This window comes from Leiobunum rupestre, chromosome 3, assembly GCF_980474605.1.
Source record: "Leiobunum rupestre chromosome 3, qqLeiRupe1.1.hap1, whole genome shotgun sequence".
NCBI lineage: Eukaryota > Metazoa > Arthropoda > Arachnida > Opiliones > Sclerosomatidae > Leiobunum > Leiobunum rupestre.
In genome coordinates, this window is record NC_143386.1 from 21143123 (window position 1) to 21170594 (window position 27472).

At 35.5% G+C, this 27472-nt stretch overlaps 1 protein-coding gene across 1 annotated transcript in view; it reads left to right on the top strand.

Annotated features, from left to right (window-relative positions):
• The window catches only part of LOC149949791 (acyl-CoA synthetase short-chain family member 3, mitochondrial-like), an 81920-nt gene that overhangs the window by 38737 nt on the left and 15711 nt on the right, over positions 1-27472 (top strand). The window contains exons 14-17 of the mRNA XM_090167920.1: positions 3282-3363; positions 4509-4631; positions 23105-23204; positions 27047-27222. Of these exons, the coding sequence (XP_090024046.1) occupies positions 3282-3363; positions 4509-4631; positions 23105-23204; positions 27047-27222 (481 nt within the window). The remainder of the gene's footprint in view (positions 1-3281; positions 3364-4508; positions 4632-23104; positions 23205-27046; positions 27223-27472) is intronic.

Sequence of the window (27472 nt, forward strand, 5' to 3'; positions counted from 1 at the left end):
TAAGCCGATTAAATCGTGATTAAAAAGATTAAATCTCGATTAAGCTGATTAAATTACGTTTTGAGAATAAAAGTACTCGGAAAAATTAATATCATTTCTTATAAAAAAAAATCATAGTTTCGTCTAAAATAAAATATAGTTTATTACATTTCTACTTTACGTGTCCCTCTGAGTTTTTAGACGGCTCGGTTTTAGAACTTTAAGTTCGATCGCTCGCGTCAACGGAATGATAAGTTAGAAAATTCCAGAAAAAAAGCGGCATTCCGATTTTAAACCTTGAGGAGCTTAGTTCGGCATCCATCGATACATTATTATATTGTTTGGGTAAGTTTATATAGTCCTAGTCGATAATTCAAAATAACGGTCAAAAATCCCGCCGATCAGTTTTGTAAAATATTTTCGGCGGCGTAATCGTCGGCCATTTTCGGTATGGAAATACAGGCCGGAAGGCAGGCAAGGCTGCCAGATTTCGATAGATCGAAAACGGCCAACTCTCTCAAATGTTTTCGTTTTCAAAACGAAAATTTTGCGGCGTAGCTATCGACTAATTTAAATTTATATGTAATGAAGCCTTTTATGCGAGCTTTTATGACGATTTTTATGATTAACACCTGTTTTTATAATTGTTTAACCGCAATATTTCAATTTTCTCGCGGAATTGGGGCATATTATTTTTAGATTTATATACTCCAATTATAAACGTCAGTAAAGTTAATTGGTTTAATTTTATCGATGTAAGATTAGATGGCGATACAAAAAAATTATTAAAACCTGATCATGATTAACTAGATTTAATCATGATTAAGTCTATTAAATCGTGATTAAAAAGATTAGATCATGATTAAGTCTATTAAATCGTGATTAAAAAGATTAGATCATGATTAAGTCTATTAAATCGTGATTAAAAAGATTAGATCATGATTTGGTTGATTAAATCGTGATTAAAAAGATTAGATCATGATTTGGTTGATTAAATCGTGATTAAAAAGATTAGATCATGATTTGGTTGATTAAATCATGATTAAAAAATTAGATCATGATTAAATCGCGATTAAATCATGATTAAATCACGATTAAATCTAGATTGTGATTATGTTGATTAAATCGCGATTAATACGATTAAATCGCGATTAAGCCGATTAAATCGTGATTAAAAAGATTAAATCTCGATTAAGCTGATTAAATTACGTTTTGAGAATAAAAGTACTCGGAAAAATTAATATCATTTCTTATAAAAAAAAATCATAGTTTCGTCTAAAATAAAATATAGTTTATTACATTTCTACTTTACGTGTCCCTCTGAGTTTTTAGACGGCTCGGTTTTAGAACTTTAAGTTCGATCGCTCGCGTCAACGGAATGATAAGTTAGAAAATTCCAGAAAAAAAGCGGCATTCCGATTTTAAACCTTGAGGAGCTTAGTTCGGCATCCATCGATACATTGTTTGGGTAAGTTTATATAGTCCTAGTCGATAATTCAAAATAACGGTCAAAAATCCCGCCGATCAGTTTTGTAAAATATTTTCGGCGGCGTAATCGTCGGCCAAAAAGGAGTGAACTGCCCCTCGTTTTTCGCTACCCCAAATCCTGAAATTTTCGGCGAATTTCTCTCCTCCGTAGCACGAGCAATTTGGGGCAAATCAAAGCTGTAGTTTTATTCGTAAAATAGAAGGAACTGAAGTGGAGGGATTCTGTTTACTTGTAGAAGTTTTCAAACCAGAGGTTTTTAATAATAATATTAGGCTTATTATCGAAATAAAAAATATTTTTTTTTACGCGCGCGCTACGCGCCACGTGCGACCCGACGTTTTAAGAAGAATTTACAAGAGCCTTCGGTTTCATATCGTTTTTCTACTACGTAGGCTTGTGAATGCCTATTACAATTACTACTGCGTAGGAATTTTTCTGGGTGTTAAATCAACCTGCTTTTAATACCAGATGTAAAGAAATGTATTACAGACAATTAGCCAATGATACGCTTCGCATTTTCTGACGTCATGGGTGCCGAAAAAATTTTTAGAAGTCTGGAAATTCGCCGAAAAACTCGATTTCCACCATTTCGACTTCTTTTTATAATAATTCAAAGACTACTTATCCGATTTTGATGAAATTTTCTGTACTTGCTATAAAATGTTTGCTCTTTCTAATGAATCATTAATTGGCAATAGCTAAAATTTCGTGCAACCAACACTTTAATTACTTACAAACAGTGGTGTAGCAATAACTTTGAGGCCCGTGGCAATTTTCTAAAATGGACCCCTGAGATTTAGACTGTTCAACGTCCTCCTCCGAATTAGACGAAATTAGGTGAAACATGATTAATTCAGTCCTTCCCGCCAAACAGTCCCCCAGGGCCTCATTTCAGCGCCTAAAGTCAAGAGATACGATTCGATTCAGCTACTTTCAAATACTTTTCTAGTAAGAATAAGGTACAGTAAGTAACACAATGTAAAAATTAAAATAATGTAATTTTAAATGAAATTAGCCTAGGCTAACTTGCAAACATGATAACTTTTCTTATTTCCTACGTAATATTGAGTCTTGTCCAATAATGATTTAACAGTCGTGGTCAAGTCACTGATATAACATGTACAATTTGGATTCTTATTGCGATACAGTAGGAATTTTGATAATGACAAATAAATATGGGACGATACTAACAAATGTGAAGTTTTAAATGAGCAAAGATAATTTAAACTCGTACCCTAGATTCGAATACTGAGAGCTTTCCCATTGACGGCTTTGTTACGAAGCGTTTACCCTTTTCCGGCACGTGACCTCAGAAAAATCGGGCTCCATCGGTTGCGGTAAGGCGCAAACCATGGAGCGAATTTTTTCTGAGTTCCGGCGGGAAGTGGGTAAACGCTATCGGCAACGCGCGAGAGAGTGATTTCGAATCTAGGGTACGAGTTTAAATTATCTTTGAAATGAGGTACATCGCTTAAAATTTTAAATATTTATAGAATTTTGTAATTATATTAGAAATATAATTTAGTACTAGGAATTCTCACGGGGCCACATTGTGGCCAAGGGCCCGTGGCATTTTGCCACCCATGCCACCCTGTTCCTACGCCACTGCTTACAGAGGTCTTAAGTTAGAAGTATTCACTATTCACACTGCTAATTGAATTTTATTCAATGGAAATGTTATACAGAGGCATATTTATGAGTAATTATGTGAAATATGGTATTATACTTCTCTCATAATAAGAGATATATTAAAATCTTTTATTTTTATATAAAACCAAGAGCTGGTAAAATATTTTTGTACTTTGTTTCGTAGGTTACCACTGCCACCAGGTGGCATGCTATCGTTGTTGGGTGATCACGGCAAGTGTAAAAGTGATTATTTCACAAAATATCCGGTAATTATTTTATACAAGCACTTGGAATATCTTTGATTTTCGTACGCGACGTGCTAAGCTAAACTCGGCTCCTAGTCGATATTAAAGCAACTTTCGGTTCTATCATTGCCACCTGTATTATGATAAGGTCCTTGACATCAGAGATGACAATGAATCTATCCTATTCTTTAAAAAAACTACTTTGGTGGAGAGCGAGGTGCCATCTATTAACGGCAAAGGACGCTAAAATTGAAAATATCAAAACGATAACGTCATCAGAGAGCCATAGTAGAGTATTATAATTAGACAATTTATACTCTAATTAGTAGACTTAAACTTAAATTATATATGTCATATCAAAGATATTGCTAAAAATTACTATAATTTAAGTTATTGTCAAATTTAAAATCAAGCCAATCAACGCGAGGAGTACTTTTATGTCCCGCCTTTTCGGTCAAAATGTAGCTTCAGTATCTTGTTATGATTTCGACGCTAGCGACATCTGTTGAAAAAAGAGCTACTTCACGTCGAGCCGAGCCGACACTTGCTTTAAGCCTTGTCGTATTGAATTTCACTTTTCCAATTTGCTCAAGATTTTAAAACCATCTAAAACGTAATTTTACACGGAAATAGACCAGTTTTATGAAGACCGTGACACCAAGGAGCAACAAACACAAGGAGAACGCAGCTAGACTTTAAACACGCTAAAGCTCTGTTGTGTACACATTTCATTGGACGAGCCATTACGCTGAACGTTTTACGGGCAGGGGGAAGACAATTTCCGAATTTTCCCCTTCCGAGGGCAGCAGGCGCTAAAGCTTCTAACCAATGAAAACTGTACACAAGAAAATGCACAATTTTTGACGGGTTGCGTTCTCGTGTGGGGTGCAGTGTTTGTTACTCCTAGGTGACACATTCATCAGTGTGATCTGTGTTTCAAAAAATGCATTTTCTGGTAAGTCCATTTTCTTCATAGCGACGGTAGTTAGACAGCCAATCAATTTAGAATGACGGGCTAAGTCATACATTCGACGTCGATTAAGCCCCGCCCGTTTCTCCAGACGCATTCGCGGCACGCTGCCAATGAATCCCGAGACATTCCAAGTGTAGTGATTTGTTAGCGTATTTGGGTAATAAAATTTCCGTTTCCCTGTGATCTTTATAAGGGTTATTTCGACACAAAAGACTATGGTTTCATCAATGAAAACGGCTATCTGGTAATAGAATGTCGGGCTGATGACATCATGAAACACGCCACTATCTACTTGTCAGCTCAGGCAGTCGAAGAGGTAAGAGAACACATATTCTTAGACACGGCTACGCCATGTATGAAGGAACGTTGCCTGTAATACATACAGCCCTAAGACTTGGCATCTTAATAGGAATAATAGAAGACTAGGGGTGTGCAAAATATTTGGTGAGACCATATAATTCGAACGAATACCAAATCGAATATTCGATTCGCTTGGGAAAGTTCGCCAATATTCGTTTTTTCTTATCAAATAGTCGAATCTTCGAAAAGGGATGGAAAAATTATTTGGTATTTTCAAATAGTTTGCAAATGGCCGAATAACCACGGATCTTTTTGTAATTTCTTGAGTCTCAAGGCCATCAAAGGAGAACGCAATTAAAATTCCGAAGTAGTCCTTATTTCTGACACTTCTTTAGGCCACAGCGGCAAGGACTATATTAAGAGTTACCTTGCGCGTCCATATTCTGTGTATTAAAACCTTTTAGCGAAAGGCAGAAGCGGTTTAATTGTTTATTCTAGAGCCTGTTGGCTAGATTATTGGCGTGCACTATTTCTGTTTTGGAATTTTCTAGAATAACAAAGTAAAACTAAAACGAAGTCGAAAACAAAACCGGGAGAAAGGTTTAAGTAACTTTTAAAAAAAAAGTAAATTTAGTGTAACATTTTGAACTTATTTGAATGGTAGGTGTTGGTCCATTTGATCGAAAAATATGTGATCGACAGTCGATCATTATACGTTGCAATTGATCGAAATTCCATTTGATCGAATCCCATTTGTCATTTGTTTCATAAGATCGAACCTTCAAATGATCGAATTCAAAAGTATTTATAGTACCAGTTGGTATGTTTTTATTTTACCGAATGTCAATATGAAGTGCAGAAGGAATAATGATGGAATAATTCATTGCTTAAGTGCAGAAGGAATAATGATGGAATAATTCATTGCTTTAACTGTATTAAGCCACAAAGATGAAGAGATTTTTACTTTATACACTATATGATGTAATTTTTTATGACATCGACGATAACGGCCCGATGTTTTTGATATATATATAAATAGGGTCAGGTTAGGTTGATGTACGCGCGCCGTAGGCGCGTATGCACCGTTGTATACGAGGGGTCTGACCACGTTCACGGCCCTTCTATTGCTAAAAATTAGGTTCTGAGTTCGTTTTTTTAATAGGTCTTTCTATTAATTATGTTCGAGAGAATATTTTGTTTTCTACGTCACTGCGCTCAGGTTTTTTTTCTGTATATTATTTTTTGAATTTTTGTTGTTTTTTAGTTGTATTATAAATATAGCGGAGAATAGTTTGAATCTGTTAGTATAGGTTGTTACTATGGCATCTAACTATCGTGTACTATTATGGTTATTTTTCTTTAGTACAGTTTAAAGAAATAATTATTATTCATAGAGTCTACTGTATCTCATTCTGACTAGATGTTGCCTTTTCGATTTACTCCCAAAAACTAGTAGTTTTACCCTACAGTAGCTTTCTATCAAATTTCGTTCGATCAAATGCTATTCGATCAAATGCAATTCAATCAAATGGAAATTCGATCATTTGTGAATCGATAAAATAGACTCAAACCGATTGGTAAGTCAAGAATTTAATAAATAATTGAATTAATTTTTTACAAAAGATACTATACTATTGTAGGTTACGGTTAAGAAGCCCGTATTTTTAGCCAAAGGCCCAAATTAAATTATTTTCTTATTTTGCTATTTGCAAGTAACAGTACGTCCAGTTATTTCAATTGTTTTTTTTAAATTTTTTTACATAAATGGTATTTGCACCATTGAGTTGGGAATATTAATATAGAGATCCAATCAAATCTGCTCCCCGCGAAACAAGTTTTTGAAAATTACGAATGTGCCGTCTCCTCTAAAATGATGAGAAAACGTTATTATATGACTCGTGGCGCTATCCATTATTTTTGAAAAAAAAAAATATTTTTGCCGGAAAACGCGTCTTATTTGAACGAACCATTGAGGGATAGACGGCGCCACGGGTAGAATGATTATAACAAAAACAGTTCTTCGAACTGAAAAAACAGTTTAGAGCTCGTTAAATGTGCAGCCTTAAAGGGACATATATTATTTTTATTGTTGATTAATATGTCAAATTCATTTAAAGTATTAAAAAAATATTCCTGTGAACAACAGAATGACGTCATTCCGCCTTTCAAATCACAGTCCACTGCTCTTCCAATTTTTAACACAAAATCTTTGATACAATTTTGCCCACAAAGGTATCCATATTTATATTTATTTTCTTCCCTACACATTTAACATAATTTTTTTTTAAATTTATTATTATTATTATGTATTATTTATTTATTGCAATAATCTGCAACAAAAAAATAAAATAATAATAATAATAAATTTTAAAATTTTTATGATAAATGTGTAGGGAAGAAAATAAATATAAATATAGCGCGCGCTTCTCTTCCCGTGACTTCTACAGAGGCTACAGTTGATGATGTGTTACTAAGGTCCGATACTCAAAATTTTGACTTCAAAAAAAGTTGTTTATTTTGCTGTGAAGAAGCCGTCAGTGAATGTAAAACGAGGTATGACCAAAGGAAACTAGTTTACGAAGTGCGTACTATGCAATTTAAACAAACTGTTGAAAATCCATCTCGGGTACGAAATGATCATTGGTCGCGAAAGGTGCAGCTTCGTCTGGATAGTGCTATCGACCTTGTGGCAGTGGAAGCTCGTTATCACAAAGCTTGCTACACGAAATATTTTACTACAAGTGTAACAAGTAACTCTGTTGGTCGACCCCCAGACCAAGAACGTTTGGACGCATTTGAATCTCTTTTCAACTATCTTTCCGAAAATTCCGATGAATGCCAGTATTCTCTCGCGGAACTTGAAGAAAAAATGAAATCTTTAGCTAACGTTGATACTAAAGCTTACTCTCGATAGTACCTGAAACAAAATTTTTTAAACCGTTTCGGTAGACAAATTACAATATCCGGATTAAAAGGCAAATACAATATTGTTACATTCCGTGACAATTCAGAAAGGATAATAACCGAATCGTGGTATTTAACAAAGGCTAATAACGAGATAGACGAACGATCCAGAGTAATAGAAGCCGCAGGGAAAATTATTAGAGAAGATATTCAATCGGTCACTTACGATTGTAGCAAATATCCTTCTGCAAATTATATAAAAACCGGTTCAGGGGAAATGGTTCCTAGTTCCCTTAATCTACTGTTGAAAACTATATCAAAGAGTAGTACTGACACTAAATTGAATGCTCTATGCCAAGCTATCATAACGTTAACCAGACCAAGGTCGTTTCTTTCACCAATTCAACTTGCACTTGCGGTACACTTACATAAACAGACTGGTATGAAATACATAATTGACATGCTATCAAATTTAGGCTTATGTACGTCGTATCACGAAATTCAACGCTTTGAATCGAATATTTTAACGTCAAGCTCTCCAAACATTTTGGAATCGGCCTTTAAGCAATTTGTATTCGATAATGCCGATGTTAATGTTCGAACCTTGGACGGATACGGTACGTTCCACAGCATGGGTGGCATCATGTGCGTGACTCTTCTGTTATAACTTCAACAGTTGTTCCCAGAAATATGAATCCAGTAACCGCGGAAACTGCTGGCTCATTTGGACAGATAGAACTCAAACATTATAAGAAACCGAAAGAATCTGGTTTGGGTAAAATTACAATCAAAGAAATGCAAGAAACCACTCCAAGCACCCTCTTAAAAGCCTCGAAACTTGATTTTTTATATTTGACCGGTTCCATTTTGAAACAACCCCAAATAAGTCCAGAATGGAACGGATGGATACATGCAAGCAGCTTTTACTTTTGATAAAAATTACGAAGTTAGCAAAATTATAGTTCTACCTTTCGTAAATCTAAACCCTAGTGACCCTTCTACCATTTACACTTCGCTACTCTTTGCTGTAAAACAATGCAACATTTTTGGTCAGAAAACGTGTATTGTCACTTTTGACCAACCACTCTATATAAAAGCCTCGGAAATAGTTCTATCGTCTGAAAACATCTCTTCGGTAGTTGTGAGGTTGGGTGGCTTCCACTTAGTAATGTCCTTCCTGGGTGCCATTGGCTATATTATGGGAGGAAGTGGCATTGCCGAAATGTGGGAAACCGTTTACGCTAAAGCATCAGTTCACCATATGCTAAATGGACACGCTTATTCACGTGCGGTAAGAGCACACTATTTGACACAGAAAGCCGTATTTCAAGAAATTTTAAAGCATTTACCAACTGCAACTTGTACTGAAACCACGAAGGAGGAGATCGTTAAATTACATACCAAGTTCATGATGAACCAGGTTACAAACGAAGAAGTGTACGACTGCAATTATCTAGAAGAGCTACTAAACTACACTGAGGTTGAAGTGAAAAAGTTGAAAGCGAGCGGTCGTACCCCTGGATTATGGATTATATACTTCGAGATGGTTTCGTTATTACGTCTATTTAGGAGATCGGAATGAACTGGGGATTGGATGCTTCAAATCCACTGCGTAAAGGAGATGCTTCCTTACTTTCACGCCTCAGCCCATTTAGCCTATTCCAAGTCTGCCCACCTATTCGCTAGCGAAACGGGTATAGGCGGCGCCACAGTCGCTACCCCTGCAGCTTGGTTTGTCTGCGTACTTTGTTGATCAAAACAAACGATTAATATGGCGGATTGTAGGCGCAGAGGTGGCATAAATTGCCTTTTTGTAGTAATACTGCCTTTAAAGATATTACAATTCGAGTAAATGGTGAAAAAAGAACGTTGGAGTTATCGTTTCACAACTTTCCGAAGTGCAAAAATCTTTTTAATGTGTGGTTAACTAATATAAAATCAGGGAAGATGCCTAGTTAGTGGGCACAGATTTGCAGCGCCATTTTAAAGATAAAGACTTTTTAGAAATAAATGGTGAGACACAAATTTTACTTGTTATTACTGATTTTAAAGTTAATATTATTAAATATATATCATAATAACTGTCATTTAGATGAAGAGAATTCAAGAGACGCATGAAATGCAGTGCCATTCCAAGCAATAATTTACCATGTAGACTTATTACAAATCCAATGTAACTAAATAAAAAGAGAGGACCCCACGTTTTGTGAATCGTCTTAAAGGTGATCTGTTTTATTATATACTGCAAAATAAGGAAATGCTAATGAATTAAATTAATTTTAGGTCAAGCCGTTCGATTGTCATTATCGCTGGAAAATATTACATTGAGGCCCACAAAATTATGCGTTAAAAGGGCATATTTTTCTATTTTGTATTGGACCCCAATTTTCCTATCTTTGCTACCCTGATGGTTCGGTATGAGTTTTCGAGTTGATTAATAACATTTCGAGCTATTGCCGCAGATCCCAATATGATTAAAAATAATACTGTAAATTCAAATGGTTTTTATTTTTAATACTTATTTGCATATCTTAACATTTTATTCACTTCTATTCTAATTAAGTGGTTTCTTCAATGAATTTAATTGCTTTTAACTTTGAATTAATTCTATAATACATTTGTTTTTGCCTTTTTAGTTAACATGGCTTTGAGTAGAAAATTCATAACATAAATAGTTCAGTTCATTTGTTATCTACAAATACTAATTGGCCAAAATTTAAAATAGGAACTAATTTAACATATTAAAAATATAACTTTCCTTGACTAGAAGTGTAAATTTAATTTAACTTTTCTTTAACTAAAATCTAAAATAAAAATTATATATTTGGACAACGTTTTTCTTCAAATATTGTCAGTCTCTCTTAATATCAATTAAAAATAGCCCTTGAGAGAATAGACAAAAAAATGAAAAGGCCTAGCTGAATTTTTCCATAGTAGCCTCTACAGTCGTTAGCCAGTAGATTCCTTCCTTTCCAACTTAGTTATTTTGTGCCACTGCCTCTTCAATTGATATTATCTTCGCTACAAATTGACTCTCCACAAATATTTCATCCCGACTAAAAGCTAGAAATACATTTTTGAGACTAACTAAGTGACCAAATAAGAGTACATAAACCTTTTTGAGCCAGCCAAATTCAACCCTCGCAACTCTAACCATTTTATTACCGTACAAAACCGAAGGCACAGTTAGTTCTTTTCCTTCATTTTACCCCACTTCTAAAGTCAGAAAGTTGGGATAGCTCTCAGTATCTTTATATATAAAATGGACCAGCAATTTACTGCATGTTTGCAAAAGCCTGAATTTCTAGAATAATAAGTAAAACAGGTTACATTAAAGAATTCGGTTTTAATAAAAAATATATTTACCCACTATTGCATGAACAATGGACACTTTCAATGCTGTGTTTTCCATCACCAACTTCAAATTTAAACTTTTGTTTTAAGCATCCGCACACCTTATTCTATGGATCAAGAGTAGATTACTCTCCAATATACTTAAAAATTTAAAGCATGGAGCGATTCACTAATATACCAAATAAAATTATTTAAAATACATTATACATTATACAAAATGCTGAAGCTACTAGTCTATGAAATTAGAACAATCTAGGCTTGTTCTAATGTGAAGATAATAATAAATTTCCTACATACCTTTAAAACTTTCAAACTGATCCCGTGTATGAATTCTCCAAGGCCTACTCATAGTGTTATTAAACTCTAATATTTATACTTATATTTACGGATTCAATACCTATTGACAGTTCAAAATTAATAAATAAATGTCGTATATACACCTTTGTTAATACAAAACATTCGAACACGCTTTAAAAATATGCTAAAATCGTTAGTAAAATGTTTTAATTGATGTTATAAAACGCGCATTTTCGCATAACGCCATTACCCGTATCACCCAAATATAGTTCTAGGCAGTGTGACTAGGTGGCGCAGCTGTAGTTTTCGGTGGCGAATACGTCCAACAAATGAGCGAACTACCCTCAAAATTAACCCCTGAAGAATATGAGCGGTTCGTAAATCAAGGTTTTTTCACCGTTCGAAGAGCAAATAGAAAGTGGTCTGGCATTTCTTCAGACATGACAATTGAGCAAGTTCTTATGAGAACAATGAAAGCAAACGGAGGTCTGACGAGAGGTCGCGGATTAACCGAAAGTGTCATAGCTAAGTGGATTTTAACAATGCCAGTTTGCAGTCAAGTTAGCGAAGCCTTTGAACAATACTGCGGAGTAGCAGCGACTACTTCCGAGCAACACGTTGAATTACGTGAATCTCGCCAAGGTAGAGACTCAAAGGACTTGTCAAAGTTTTTTGGCTGGTTAAGAGATCACTCTCCTTTTAAGTACGATAATTCAGACCTAGTAGCTTTGGATAGTGGGGCTGTAGCGGACGAAACTATTAACTGCGATCGTTCCAAAGAAATTGGTACAAAATCTATGCACCGAACTATTGGTGCAAAATTCTCCGAAGTGAAATTAAAACGAAACGATAAAGTTAGACCGTTATCAGCAATGAATACCATCGTTTGCATAAGAGAAGAAGAAATGCCAGTAGACAAGCATCAACTATTTAATAGAATCGTCTGTGCTTTACAACGAGGAGCTGATCTTGAAAAATATTTGGAGTTCGAACTAGCTCCAACAGCTCCATCGTTGTTTAACGATTATTCATTCCGAAAAACAAACAAGGCAGTCATGGCTCAAATTTTGGAACCGAAGCAAGTTGAACCACTCAATACTCATTTCAATCAAATAGTTTTAGATGGAGGATTTCTTCTTCATCGCGTCGTATGGCCTCGTCTCACTACGTTTAGTGATATTTTTTCCTTATACGTGAAATACGTGGAAACACATTATGGATTCAATACGGTTATTATTTTTGATGGATATAGTGACAAACCGTCCACTAAGGGTGAAGAACAACGTAGACGAAGTTCCAAAACGACCGCGGCTGATATAACGGTGGAAGAAAATAACATGATTTCGACATCTCAAGAGACATTTCTTCGAAATTCAAAAAACAAGACGTCTCTTATCACCAATTTAACTAAAAGACTGCAATCTTCTGGATTTATTGTCAAACAGGCCTCCGGTGACGCTGACACTTTAATAGTCTCAACCTCAATTAACTTAGCAATGGACGACAAAGAAAATATCGTAGCTGTGGTTGGAGAAGACACAGATCTGTTTGTGTTATTGGTAGCACTTTGGAACCCCAATAACCATTGTGGCCGTATCTATTTTCACAAACAAGGACATGGAAACGTTTCAGACAAAATATATGACATTAGTGACATCCAAACAAACATGGGACCTACAAGAAATGTTTTGCTTTTCCTTCACGCAGTCACCGGTTGTGACACAACTTCTGCATTCTACCGCAAAGGTAAAAAGAAAGCGTTTAATTTACTTCAAAAGGACAGTTCCTTAAGAGAAAAAGTGTTTATATTTGCGTCGCGCGATGCTAGTCACAATGAAGTAGAAGCGGCGGGAGAAACGTTTTTACTAGCACTGTATGGAGCTGAAGGTACTAGCACTCTTAACTCCGAAAGATACCAAAGTTACATTAAAGCTACCGCGCGTTATCCAATTACGTCAAATTTCGAGTTAGCTCTTCTTCCACCCACAAACGCTGCGGCTAATCAGCACATGCGTAGAGTGTATTTTCAGGTACAAAATTCGCTTGGAAATCATTTGGATCCGACATACTGGGGATGGAAATTAGTACGAAATGAACTGAAGCCAGTCGTCACGACACAACAGCCTGCCCCAGTTGAAGTCCTCAACATGATAGCTTGTAAATGCAAAGAAATATGTGATAACAAATGCGAATGTAGAAAAACTGGTTTGGTGTGTTCTTCCTTGTGCAAAAGATGTAAAGGTTTATCTTGCACCAATGAAAACACGGATGTCTTGGATGAAATCGATTCTGACTTAGAGCTTTGTTGAAATATCCCGGGCTACAGTATTATTCCTACTAAATATTGTAAATCTCAATTTTAAATATATTATAAGAATAAAACATTGCTTAAACGTAAATAATGGTCATTATTATCAACCACAGTTAACAAATAATATCTTAAATAACAAAATAAAGATAAATTACAGCTTTTTTTTACATTTTTTTAATTTTTTTCAACTGGGGGTGTGAACTCAAGTGACCCTAATAGTTAAAAATATTTTTTCAAATTGCCCTTATACATCGATTGAAGCCAGTCCCGAGTCTGTATCGTTAATAGGAAAAACGTTATAATTGATTTTATGATTTTGAGCCGCCATTTTCCAAGATGGCGGCTCTAGCGTACGCCGGACAACGCGGGGCAATTCACCACGTGAAAGAGCACTCCAAAATCTATAAGATCACCAATTTACAAAACTATTGTAATTTGTTCTAGGTTATATGCTATATTGACTGGCCTAGAAGCCGTGTCGGCAAGTTGGCAACTTTTTTCCGACTTCCACCCGTTCCCGTTGCCCATGCGCGCCAATCAGAAACTTAAGAGTGAAAATGGATGCCTCGGAACCGTAATTTCCTGGCTTCAAAAACTTATATTTTCTCGGCGTTATTGATTAAATTATAAATCGTGAAAAGACGGGCCTATGAAGTGAAACACGCTGATTTTAAATCCGTTAACAGAATTAAAATACGACAAGTGGTTGAGGTTAGAGCGCGACCCAAAAAGGCCTAAAAGTATCTCAGGCTGAGTTGACGTCTTCCACGGCCAAACCGGTAAATTGCCAATATACGCGCAGCAGAGGTGGAAATGGGGGAAAAAAGATGAGCTCTAAATATACTCCGCGGCCGCGGAGTATAATAAAGTTTTCTCATCATTTGGGAGCAGACGGCAGTATTCTTATTTTTATAAACTTGTTTCGCGAAATCGAGGGGTTCGACACTCGTCTAAAATACGTACGAAATTTGAAAATCTTCAAATCTTTTCGTTCAGATTTGAAATTTTATCCGGAATTTCATAAATTTACACAATTTCCAAATTTTAGATGTGATTTGCAAATTTCAATGAGATTTGATACGGATTTGAAAATTTGGATGAGATTTGATACGGATTTGAAAATTTGGATGAGATTTGATAGGGATTTGAGAATTTTAACGAGATTTGATCGTGATCGCCATTGTAATATTTTAATAATTTGACTTTTTCGAAAATCTATAGCTCTTTCGAGCTCGGTTCGCATTTAGCCATTTCTCTCATTGTCTCATAACGATCCATGGCGCTTCAAACCTTTTTTGTCAAAGTTTCGAGACTTGAGAACCATGTTCGATCGTTTTGAGAAATCGAAATTAATTTTGAAAAGTATATTTTCATTTTTCAACGATCACTTTATCGAAGTGGCTCAAAACAATTTCAAGTTGACCATTCCAAAACGGTGGAAAACCGTTTTCAAAAGCTAGTGTGAACCACGTTAATTTTCTTCAAACCGTTTCAAAGAACTTCGAAATCGTTTTCGTGACGTAAAACCACGTTTCTTCCATACAGATCCAAAACCGTTTCAAAATCGATTCCAACGTGTGACCGAAGCTTATGAGAATCGCAAATTTTGATTGTAATTAGGAAACATTACTGCAGTTCGATATTTAAATTTGAAATTATATAATTTTAAAGTGCCCAACGATGACAGCGCATATCTTTAAGGGATATCTTAGCTTCAGTGGCGTAGCGTGTATTTCTTGCACCCGAGACCAACCATAAATTTTCCACCCTCCCCCTCTATATTCGCAACTAAACAAATAATCGGTGAAAATTCTGCTCTGTTGATTGCCAAAGGATTCAAGTCGTTTAAAAATTAAAATTTTATTCTGTGTATTTTGCAACTCAGAACTGTTTAATGTCATGGTCAATATCAATTTGTACCTCTTGTTAGATTGCCAAGATACCCAGATTTGTTAAGCGAACATTAACATTATGGTTTCCACGCGTTCGCAAATTCATCGTACCGCTGAAATCGCATTTCCCCGCTGCTTTGAAGCTTTCTGGCGCTCTTTTAACTCATTGTAGGAACATCAATTATTGGAAAACTCTGTCCAAGATGACCTCTTTGTTTGTAATATTCGGACCGAGCGAGAAACAAAAACGAGCGAACAACCGACACGGAAACCAAAACGAGGTTTACTCAAATTTCAATTCAAACTTACGAATTTTTGCAAAATTTCATAAAAATTTGCGGAAAACCATCAAATTTTATAAGATTTGTTAAATTTGTGAGTTTGTCGGAATTGATTAAATTTTTAACTATTGCCAAAAAAATTGAGAAATTTGAAAAGATTTGCCAAAATTTGATCAGAAATTTGGCGTGTACGAAATTTGATAGAGTGTCGGACCTCTCGCGCGAAATACTGAAATCCGACGCTTTGATTGGACCCCTAGATTAATATTCCCAACTCAATGATTTGCACACCTCTATAGAAGACTGAAATAAGTAGCGCCACCTGCCCGCCAGCGCACCGTACTACAAAAATAAATAAGAATATTATTTTAACTTCCGGAGGGAACAGCGGGATAGACTTTTCAAAATGGAGGGATTTAGCAAATCGGCGGAATGGAATAAACATCATTGCGCGATCCACAACTGTAGATATTCGAGGGTTAATATCTGTGATATTTCGCTTTTTCGTTTTCGTAAGGATTATTTAAGGTAAGTATTACGGTTTACGTTTTTAAATCATTTCTTATGCACTTTATCGAAATATATAACCTAGGCCTTTGTCACTATAATTATGTTGAAGATTGAAAAGTGTGCGGGCTAGGCTCTACTTATCTGGACGAGATTCAGGGCTGTTTAACGCTGGGGTCGTTTTATGTTCGATTCACTTTGAACAGCGTTTTTTTTTTCGATATCACTTACAAGGAGACATCCCGAAGTGTAACCCACCGATTTTGTTCAAAGTCGGGGGATTGGTAGACCTTCATGTATCATGAAATACCCTAAATGAAATTCAATTTATTCAATGGGCAACCGTTTTCCCATGACAACGAAAAATGTTTTTGACCACCAAAAATTTAATTTTCCCATTGAAAATAACGTGGGATTTTGACCGAACAAATTTTAAAATTTTGAAAATGCCAAAAATAGCAAAAATAGATAATAATTAACGAAAAAAAATCAAAATTGATCAACTTTTGATCAATTTGAGCAAAATAGGTGAAAATTAACCAAAATGGCTAAAATCGGGAAAATGTGAGATAAAATTTTAAAAAGTACAAACATTGAAAAAATATTTCGAAATTGTTTGAAGTAAATTATTTTTTCAAAGTTGAAAAAATTAATTTTAATTTATTTTTCAAAAACGATTATAGTTTATAGGAATTGATTGAAATAGATTATTTGTGAAATATCGGAATAATATATAGTTAAATTGGTCAATTTGGCCAACAATGATCAAAATTCGAATTAATTGATCAAAATGGGCAAAATTTTAAATTTAAAAAAGATTTAATTTTACAAAAGAATCTCAAAAAAGTTTGAAATAAAATATATTTTTCTAAGTTGATAAAATTGGACAAATTTGTACCAATTTGATCAAAAGCAGAAGTTATTCGGATATTTCAATCAATTGATTCAATTCCTATCAATTATAATCGTTTTTCATAAAATTGACTGCTATTGATCAATTTTTTTAAATTTTTGTTTTTAAATGTCGAAATATTTTTTCAATGTTTGTATGATTTTAAATTTCCTCTCACATATTTCCAATTTTAGGCATTTTGGTTTATTTTCACCCATTTTGTTCAAATTGATCAAAAGTTAATCAATTTAGATTTTTTCCTCAATTTTAATCTATTTTTTCTATTTCTGGCATTTTCAAAATTTTGAAATTTGTTCACCGGAATCGGTCAAAATCCCATGTTATTTTCAATGGGAAATTTCAATTTTTTGTTGTTAAAAACGATTTTATGTTGCCATGGCAAAACGGTTGCCCATTGAATAAATTCCTTTTCGGATTTTTCATGATACATGAAAGTCTACCAATCCCCCGAGTTAGAACAAAATCGGTGGGTTACACTTCGGGATGTCTCCTTGTTAGACGTTAACTTGGAATCTTTTTCGATATAATTTTTTTAGATTGATTTTAATATTTTTAAAGAAACAAACTGTTGTAAATACAGCGATTCGGAATTATCTTCTGCGCATGCGCAAAATACACGAGCGCCATCTATAACCTATAAAGTGAAGCTATAGTACGGGAATTTGCTATTAAAATTTTTTCCCTCAGTTTTGCGTGTTGCTCTCTAGAGTAAACGTCGACTTCAGAAAAATTAATTTGACCAAGGCTTAGTTATTTAAAGAAATTAAAGTTTAGTTTAAACCTATTTTTCTATGGCGAGTACCAGTTTTACAGATTGTGTATTAGCACAAATAAATGGAGGACTTTAGGTTTCAATTATAAAAAGAATAAATCGTGGGTTAAATGTTTAAACGGTTTCCCTTCTGGTTTTGCTGGCACTTGTGGAGATTCTTTTACCAAATTATTCGATGTAAACAGAAAAGCTAAAGGGCTTAGGTTCTTTGAAGAAGGCTATATTCATAAACTCTAGTGCAATGACCAGCCTCTTAAAGAAAGTAATAGGGTATGTGCAATTCGTTTAAATTGCTTTCCGTCAATGAAGAAGGCCAACTACAATATTGTAATCGGATTGTCCGAGCCAGAAGGGCAAATGCTGCATAGCTACTGCGAATGTCCGGCGGGGTAAGACAATTACAACATTTCTTAAATTTGTGAGACTAACATTAATCAAAATTTATCATTACAAAATTACAGGCAAATGCCATCATGTGGCTGCCACTTTCTATGCGTTAAGAGAGTACAAGGGCTTAAAGGAGTTGCCTGAGGACGTAACTTGTACTGGGAGGCTCTGTAAATGGATAAACCCTGGAGGGAACAGTGTTTCATACCCCAAGTCAATAAAAATCCTAATTATAACTAAACGTGTGCCAGGAAAACCTACAAAAGTAAAGAACTCGCTCAAGATTCGGTAGCACCCAAGACCAATAAACCGTAGATCTCTCGATGAGGGCAAAAGAGCTCAGTTATTTGAAACTTTAGCGATTCATAATAACACATGTTTCCTATTATACAAGTTTTGAAAGCCCTTGATTTTTTCGTGTACACTGGAAATCAAAAAGATCAACAAATATGTATCAGAATAGTGAAAGATGACATTTTTTGTGAGTGCATGTGAAGTGTAGTACAGCGGCCTCATCGAATTTGATATAAATTTTGGTTGCGCCTGATAGACCTTGTCACGTAGATGTCGAGGGTATTTTTTATTTTGGCCGCAAATGATTATTTAATTGTTTAACTTAATTTTGTTAATTTTAAAAATTTATCATTTTCATTGAATTTTATATTAATTTTGGTTGCGCCTGATAGACCTTGTCACGTAGATGTCGAGGGTATTTTTTATTTTGGCCGCAAATGATTATTTAATTGTTTAACTTAATTTTGTTAATTTTAAAAATTTATCATTTTCATTGAATTTTATATTAATTTTGGTTGCGCCTGATAGACCTTGTCACGTAGATGTCGAGGGTAATTTTATTTTGGCCGCAAATGAGTATTTAATTGTTTAATTTAATTTTTTTAATTTAAAAAATTTCTCATTTTCATTGAATTTTATATTAATTTTGGTTGCGCCTGATAGACCTTGTCACGTAGATGCCGTATTTTGGCCGCAAATGATTATTTAATTTTTTAATGTAATTTTAAATTTCTCATTTTTGGGCATTTTTGTTGTACTTATTTCCGTCGTGTGTTCGCCGGCACCACAGTTTCGGTGTCCTAATGAATTCCACGTGATATTCCCTTTTTGTATAAAATCAGTTACAGTTTTTGTTCATTTTCTCGGTGTTTTGTATTTTTGGGCCACTTTGTTTCTGGTTGAGATTAAAAGTATATACTTGATGCGTAAGGCTTGGTACTGTCCTCTAGGTCGCGTTATAGATGGCTCATCGCTTTTTTTAGTATGGGGTTGGGGAGGCGCTGTGCGCCCCCAGCGCTTGAGCGAAGCGAGTGCGCGGCGCCGTCAGGCGCCAATACGGGGAATCTCAAAGTGCGTCAGGCGCCAATACGGGGAGTTTAGTAACGTCTTTTACGTGTTTTGGAAGTAATTATCTTCGTCGGGTTGTCGCCTACACCACGGCTTGTTACTGTTTGTTTAGGTTTCCACTCTACTAAATTTTTAACATTAAGTTAATTAATTTAATTATCATTTGCGGCCCAAAAAACAAAAGTTTCGTAATCTACGCGTTAAGTGCTACATTCTCCGCCACCCAAAAATACAAAAACACGGTAATTTCCTACAATTAGTACATTTTTAACATTAAGTTAATTAATTTAATTATCATTTGCGGCCCAAAAAAAATTAGTTTCGTAATCTACGCGTCAAGTGCTACATTCTCCGCCACCCAAAAATAGAAAACCACGGTAATTCCCTAAAATTAGTACATTTTTAACATTAAGTTAATTAATTTAATTATCATTTGCGGCCCCAAAAAATTAGTTTCGTAATCTACGCGTCAAGTGCTACATTCTCCGCCACCCAAAAATACAAAAACACGGTAATTCCCTAAAATTAGTACATTTTTAACATTAAGTTAATTTAATTATCATTTGCGGCCCAAAAAAAATTAGTTTCGTAATCTACGCGTCAAGTGCTACATTCTCCGCCACCCAAAAATACAAAACCACGGTAATTCCCTAAAATTAGTACATTTTTAACATTAAGTTAATTAATTTAATTATCATTTGCGGCCCAAAAAAATTAGTTTCGTAATCTACGCGTCAAGTGCTACATTCTCCGCCACCCAAAAATACAAAACCACGGTAATTCCCTAAAATTAGTACATTTTTAACATTAAGTTAATTAATTTAATTATCATTTGCGGCCCAAAAAAAATTAGTTTCGTAATCTACGCGTCAAGTGCTACATTCTCCACCAAAAAAACACGAAATTACATGAGGCCGCTGTAGTGCAATTTTGCCCATGGTTCAAAGTTTAACATATTCATTCATGAATGCATTTATACCAGAGATAATTTTAAAACGAGTTAAAAAGAATGAACCACTGTATGAAGTATTTATACCATATAAGCAGGTTAGCAAAACGGACTATTTAAATGAATTTTTATCAAGATATGAATGTTAACAAGTAATCAAAATAAATATATTTCAACGGTTTTTAAATTTTTCGGGGGGCTGATCACTCGCCGTAATCGGTGTACAAGCCTGTAGCTTTGACTGCACTAAAATGATTACGTAAGTGAGTACCGATTTAGCACTACCAAAGGCTGTACTCATTTTCATATTTATGTAATCGGTGTACAGATTTTCAGAGAGTGGTTAGCCCCTCGAATTTTTAGACAACTATTGTTTATTTACTTATCGATAACCCGAAAGTTAAAACCGAGGGGCTAACCACTCTTAGAAAGTCTGTACACCGATTACGCCGGATTACGCTTAGATTAGCACTGCCAAAGGCAGGGACTTCAAAGATTACGCGTAATCCCATTAGTACAGTCAAAGGTACGGCTCTGTACACCGATTACGCGGAGTGATCAGCCCCTCGGTTAAAACTCTTCTTCAAGAAGAAATAAATCTCTCCCCTTATTACCAGTAGTTCTTAAGAATCAGGGGTGAGTGTCAGTGGTGGAACAGATTAACTGATTTGTTGCGTACCAAAACTACCAATATTAACGGAACAGTCTTCTAACTAATATGAGACAAAAAGTTAACGGTTTGTTTACATTACAAGAGATAATTATAAATAACTTACATTGGTATTCAAAGATAATAAACAAGGTACAGAACCTTTTTTTAGAAACCTTTTCTTGACATTTATTATTTCAAGAAAATATTATGAACTTACCCTAGTATGCTTCGTTATATTGAATTTTCCTTTTACTTTACTCAACCAAATATCTCTTAATGGACGATCGTTTGGAAAGGAATGCCATACTAAGCTTTTGTTTAATTTTGTTATATTTCTACAAATACAGTAGGCACACAACAAGAATAACCGCCTGATACAGCGGTTGCCATACCAAGCATATTATTAATCCAAGGCCATACTAACGAACTTTGTTTTCTAAGCCTTGGGAGTTGGTGGTTGTCCAAGGCCCCTAAATGTTTTCTCACACGTTAGGCATTTTTTTTTTGGAAAACACAAAATGGTGTCGGCCTAAAGCCTTAGACACCAGCCTTACGTCAGGCATCGCCTGCTAATTAAGCTTCCCGCAATACACATTCCCGTACTAGAGTTTCTCGAACTTGCCGCCGCGAGCGCTGCACGTAAAGCCTAAGTGGTGCATTGCTGAACCTTAAACTTTTAATATAGAACGAAGTAATTATTTCTTTAGGGCGATTCGTAAATCCCTCCATTTTAAAAACTCCTCCAAGAAAAAAATAATATTCGTATTTATTTTTGTAGTGGGTAGGTGGCGCTAGTGTAACCCAGTCTTCCAAATTTCCTATTAAGATGCCAATAGAGTAGTAGCACTCCGTAGCTTTGGCCATGGCCGCCATTGTGTGTGCGAATTTTTTATGAATAGGAAAAAGCATGGGTGACGTTGTGCGACGTAGCACTGCCATTACTCTATCCTGATGACTATGTGTGTTACCACCATCGCAATGCTCGTCTGGTTTTTAATAACAAAGCTACGATCGTTTGTGTGATAGGGCCATATTTTTTGGGATCTCAATTCATTTTTGTCAAAAGCCAATTATGAAAGTGCGAAACTGTCCGAGCGACCAAGGATTGTTATTAGACTTGAAATATTTTCTCGCGCGTTTGGTCCTAACGCGATAACTAACGCTAGCTAGTTTCTATAAAAAGGTTCAACGTTTGGAAATACGTCAACTAATCGACCTTTCTTTGCTGTATAGTTTTTGGCTTAATTCTCTAACGTACCTTCTTCAAAACCTTAAAGGGAGTATGAACTTCCATGTTTATGGTGGATCAACGAGATTCACATTTCTGCCACCAGGTTTAACGGAGGCTTTAGATGATTGGCGTTAGTTACGTTTAAAGCAAGCGCGTTTTAGCCGCCGATTTTTTGATTTAGTTCATACTCCCTTCAAAAGGCCCAAATTCTCATTTTAAAAGCATATAGAGCTTATAGAATCTCACCTGTGTTTAAATTTCAGTCTTTTCCCGCCAATTTATATAGTAGTGAAATGTACACATGCATTCGGAGAAGCTACACTCCATTAAGAATTCCAGACCATTCTCCAGACCCCTTTTCGTTTCTCTAAACCCTCTCCCACTTCTAGAACGTTCCTACGCCCCTGGTCACCCCTGCCATACATAGTCGCTCAGCTCAATAGTTTGATCGTAGATTGAACTAAATCCTAGTTTAAATTTGTAGAGATTTATATTATTTACTAAATTGTATCTTAAACTATCCTACACAGGATAAAAGATAAAACGGATACTTAAAAAAAAATTATATTAAGAGTTATTTTAAATAGAGAATAAAACCCAACAAAATTGTCTATAAAACTACGTATTATATTTTTAGTTAATGATCTGAAATAATGGATTTCCCTTTTTATATGCAGGTGATTATGTCTCATCCAGATGTCGCTCAATGCGTAGTTGTGCCTGTTCCCGACCTAATTCTAAAGGAAAAACCGGTCGCCATTTACGTTCCGGCCCAAGGTTCGTAAAAATGCTTGCCGCACTATTTGGTTCCGGCCCAAAGTAATCGTTCATTTTTGCGTCCACTAACCTTACTTACACGACAGCCGCCAACATGGCGCCATCCTTACATTCAATGCTGAACTATTACTAATCAATGCAAGTGGTGATCATTGAGTTGGGAATAAATAGAGGTACAACTAAATCTGGCTGGAGCGGGACCAATTTCGTTCAAAAAGGAGACTTTATCAACTTTATCGTTCTACCGTGGCGGCATCTGTCTCTAGTGGTGGCAACTATATTGCAATTGAATTGTTTCGCGAATCTGATGCGAAATTGAAATGTATGATTTATCGTAACAAAAAAACCTTTGAAGTTGTTTAAAAATAATTTTATTCTGTCAACACGATCCTTTTTAACTCAAGTTACGGTGAGTTAGCTAATAATTATTTATTTTTAGCCATATAACTTTACAAAATATAGATGGCGCTACCGCCTAATTATAAAGATGAATTTCGTACAGTCTTATCAGAACAGGTCCCGCGTAACCATGCCAATCGAAATCGTAATTGTAATTCTAGAAGTATTATTCCCAATTCAATGGTGGTGAGCACTTTCGCCTCGCAGCAAGCCGGGTTCGATCCCCGCTTGTGGCACTGGGCGAAAACTAGAAACAACCTGGTTTAAGGGGTTTTCCATCATGTTCTTCTGTTTCTCCTTTCCATAAACAAATGTGGAGGTTAATGGCTCTGTATCTGCGCATGCGTCAACTTTATATCAGGCCATATACAGTAAGGAAAAGGGATATGTACCAAGGCGGAACGATTACATTCAGATTACATAAGTGCGCTGTTAATAATAATCAGCTAGGCCTGTACATGATTCCCCGTCGGACTACGAGTACTCGTTAAAGTCTATACCTTTAACAGTGTTGAGTACGCGTAATCCGTGTACAGGCCATCTAACAGTATTTAGCTCTATCATTTACACATGTATTATGAATTTATGAAAAGGCCTTGTTATTCGAGATGGTCATGAATCTATCCGATTCTTCGGAAAAATCGACTTTCGTGGAGAGCTTGGAGCCATTTATTAATGGCAAAGGAAGCCAAAATTTAAAATAGCGAAACAATAACGTCGTTAGAGAACCATTGTAGAGTATTATAATTAGGATTAGAATTACTCTAAATAGTATATTTTGACCTAAATTATATTATAAAATATATAGTTTAAAATTACTGTTATTGTCAGATTTACAAACGAGCCAATCAACGCGAGGTCCCGATTTTTGGGTCGAAATGTGAAATGTAGCTTAAATCGAGGGGTAAGACAGTCTCAGATAATCTGTACACCGAGTTCGTGCATTTAGCACTGTTAAAGGTACATATTTTCAAGAGTTCGCGAGTTCCATTTAGCCCTCGGCTTAAATAACTCGTTTTGATTTCGACGCTAGCGACATCTGTTGAAGAATAAGCTACTACACGTCGAGCCGACGATTTGTTTTAAAGTCTATATGCACTGTCTCCTATTTTCTCGGTGCATCTCCTTATAGCACCTTCTATATAAATTAATTTTGATTTTAAAAGTGCGCGTGACTTAATTTATAACATCACTGAGGTCAAAGATGCTAGTTAATTTGGCGGGCTCGAATGTAAATAAGATTTAATTCGTGTCGCTAATGTACTCATTTAGACTACAGCAGCGCCAACCTTTAAATAATTATTCCCTGCTAGAAATGTTTCTTTCATACAGATGGGGTAGAGATAGTTTCATCCACTGGTATTTAAAACCATGACACGGTAATCAGAGCCCTCTATTTCTTAATGTTTAGTATTTTTACCTCTCGTAGGAGGGGTTATACAATCACCGTGTCTGTCTGTCCTGCGAATGCGTTCGCATTTTCCGTGCAAAGCTTAATCATTGCGTACGCAGTTGCTAGGAATTAGGGAACGAAGTCGAAGGGTTGGCAAAACCACCGTGCGACGGTGAGCGTTAGCGGATTAATTTGCGGTTGGGTCTGGTTTTGATATATTTTTCGTTAACGCTCACCGTCGCCACAGTTTTAACTCAGTTTGATTGGATATTTCGTTATTGTAATGTTTATGTGTAGGGGACGTGTGAATGTTCAGTTTGTGTTTTGACGGTTGTGGGTGTTGGGTGTGTTGTGTTTGTGTGTGTACGGGTGTTTTCTCTTCAACTTCTTCTTATTGACTTTTGGGACGGACCGAGTGCTGAGTGTTATGGCAACCTCTCAACTTCCACCAATTATTCACGGAATTAGTCTTAGTGTCTAATTGCGATTTATTGGGAATCGAACCCGGGTCTGCTGCGTGCAAGAGATTTACTCTAACCGCTGAGCCACCGACGCTTGTTAAGCTATGGTGTTTTTTAAAACAGCTTTGGCGAAAGTCTTTTAAGCAGTTTTAAAGTTATTAACGTCAATTTTTCCTGTACCATTTTATTTTTTTTATATGTATAAAATTGTCAAATGTGGAAATTGATCAATTTGTAGTTAAATACGATCGACGTCAGGAATCGAACATTCTTATGACGCGGACGTTTTACCGATGAGCCATTGACGTCTACATCTCTAAAGATTAAATACCAGTAAAACCGGGATCAAAATAAATGTAATATTTGTTTGGGTGGGAAGATTATAAACACCTTACGTAGATGTTTATTTTGTTTTTGTTTCTGTTACTTTAATGTTTGATATTGCATTGGGTGTATTTTGAATGTGTGTGACGATGAGACAAGGCGAGCTTTGTTATAAATAAAATGTTTCAATGTATTTAACATCACATTGTTTTATAACTTGGCCATTAGCTTGAAACTCTTTAAGCCGCAACCTGATACATTTTATATGCACAGAGAATTAGCACCATTTTACTAGCGCACAGCTCGCGTAGGAATATCACTCTTAGTTCTAAGTCGCCTCACACGGTAGCGCTCGAGTATCTCGATTTTTTTGACGTATTTTCCGAATCCCTCTTGGTTTCCCTTTTCTCTTTAGGACAAGTTCTCATTAATTACTGTACAGTTCTGACACACTTTTGGGTCTTATGTTACTTTTGATGTTATCAATGCCGTTTTCTTTACTCGTTATTTGTTGTCAGTAGGTTTATTTTTTTCTGGATACGGTTTTTTTTGTAATTTAATAAGAATTTGTGTTTCAGACAAAGGAAGGGTTTTATGTTATTTTACTGATCGTGATAACGTTGTTTTTTTTTTTGTCTATTTTTCCGTATCGTTGGTTTGTTCCTGTTTCATAATTTTCTTTGTTTTTTAAACTTTTTTCCCGCGAAATCGTCCAGTGTTAGAGGAGGTTTTAAAGTGTATGCATCGTGTTCTAAAATTTATCCGGTTGCATTATAGTAACGTCGAAAATTTGAATTTGTGAATGGTAATTTGTTGTACATTTTGCTTTAATTACATTTTCTATTGCTTAGTTTCTAAAATATTTGAAGTAATTTGTGGCTTGATTGCGTTATATTTTTCTTCCGGTTATTTTTGCTTTGAAGCCTGATAGATTGAGTTAGTTTATATTTTTTTATTCGTTATTTTTGCTCTGAAGCCTGATAGATTGGGTTATTATTATATATTTTCTATGGATTATTTTTCCTTTGATGGCTGATCGATTGAGTTATTATGATATATTTGTTTATGAGTAACAATAATAGGTTCAATTTTGACAGTGTTGACAACTATACATAATCTAATAAAATATTAAATTTTAATTTTTGGGTGCAGGTAGACTTTAAATAAAATTTTTGAGTTGAAATCAATCAATAATAATACTCCTAATAATAATGAGTAAATAACGTAAACTTTTGTAATTTATGTAACGGTCTCTTTCATTTCAGATTCGAGAGTCAACGTGGACCAACTGTCGTCCGCCATTGTGGAGCGTGCGTCGAAGCATTTCGGGGCAGCCGTCACTTTCGGGCCAGCGGTTCCCGTCCAGGAGCTCCCTCGCACGCGCACCGGCAAAGTTCACAGGCCCAGCTTATGCGCCCTGGTCAAGGGGCTTGCCATACAGGTATATAACTATATATATATTCGTACCAGAAATAATTCATTCAAGTACCTAAGCAGGGTTGCCACACGTCAGGGAAAACAGGGAAATCAGGGAACAGTCAGGGAATTTAAAAATGGGCCTAAAAAGTCAGGGAAATGTCAGGGAATTTTAAGAATTGGTAAATATCCAGGGAAAAGTCAGGGAATTCAATTTTATCTGGGCACTTTTTGAAGGTAATTTAACTCTAGATGTATGACAAATTCCACGATTA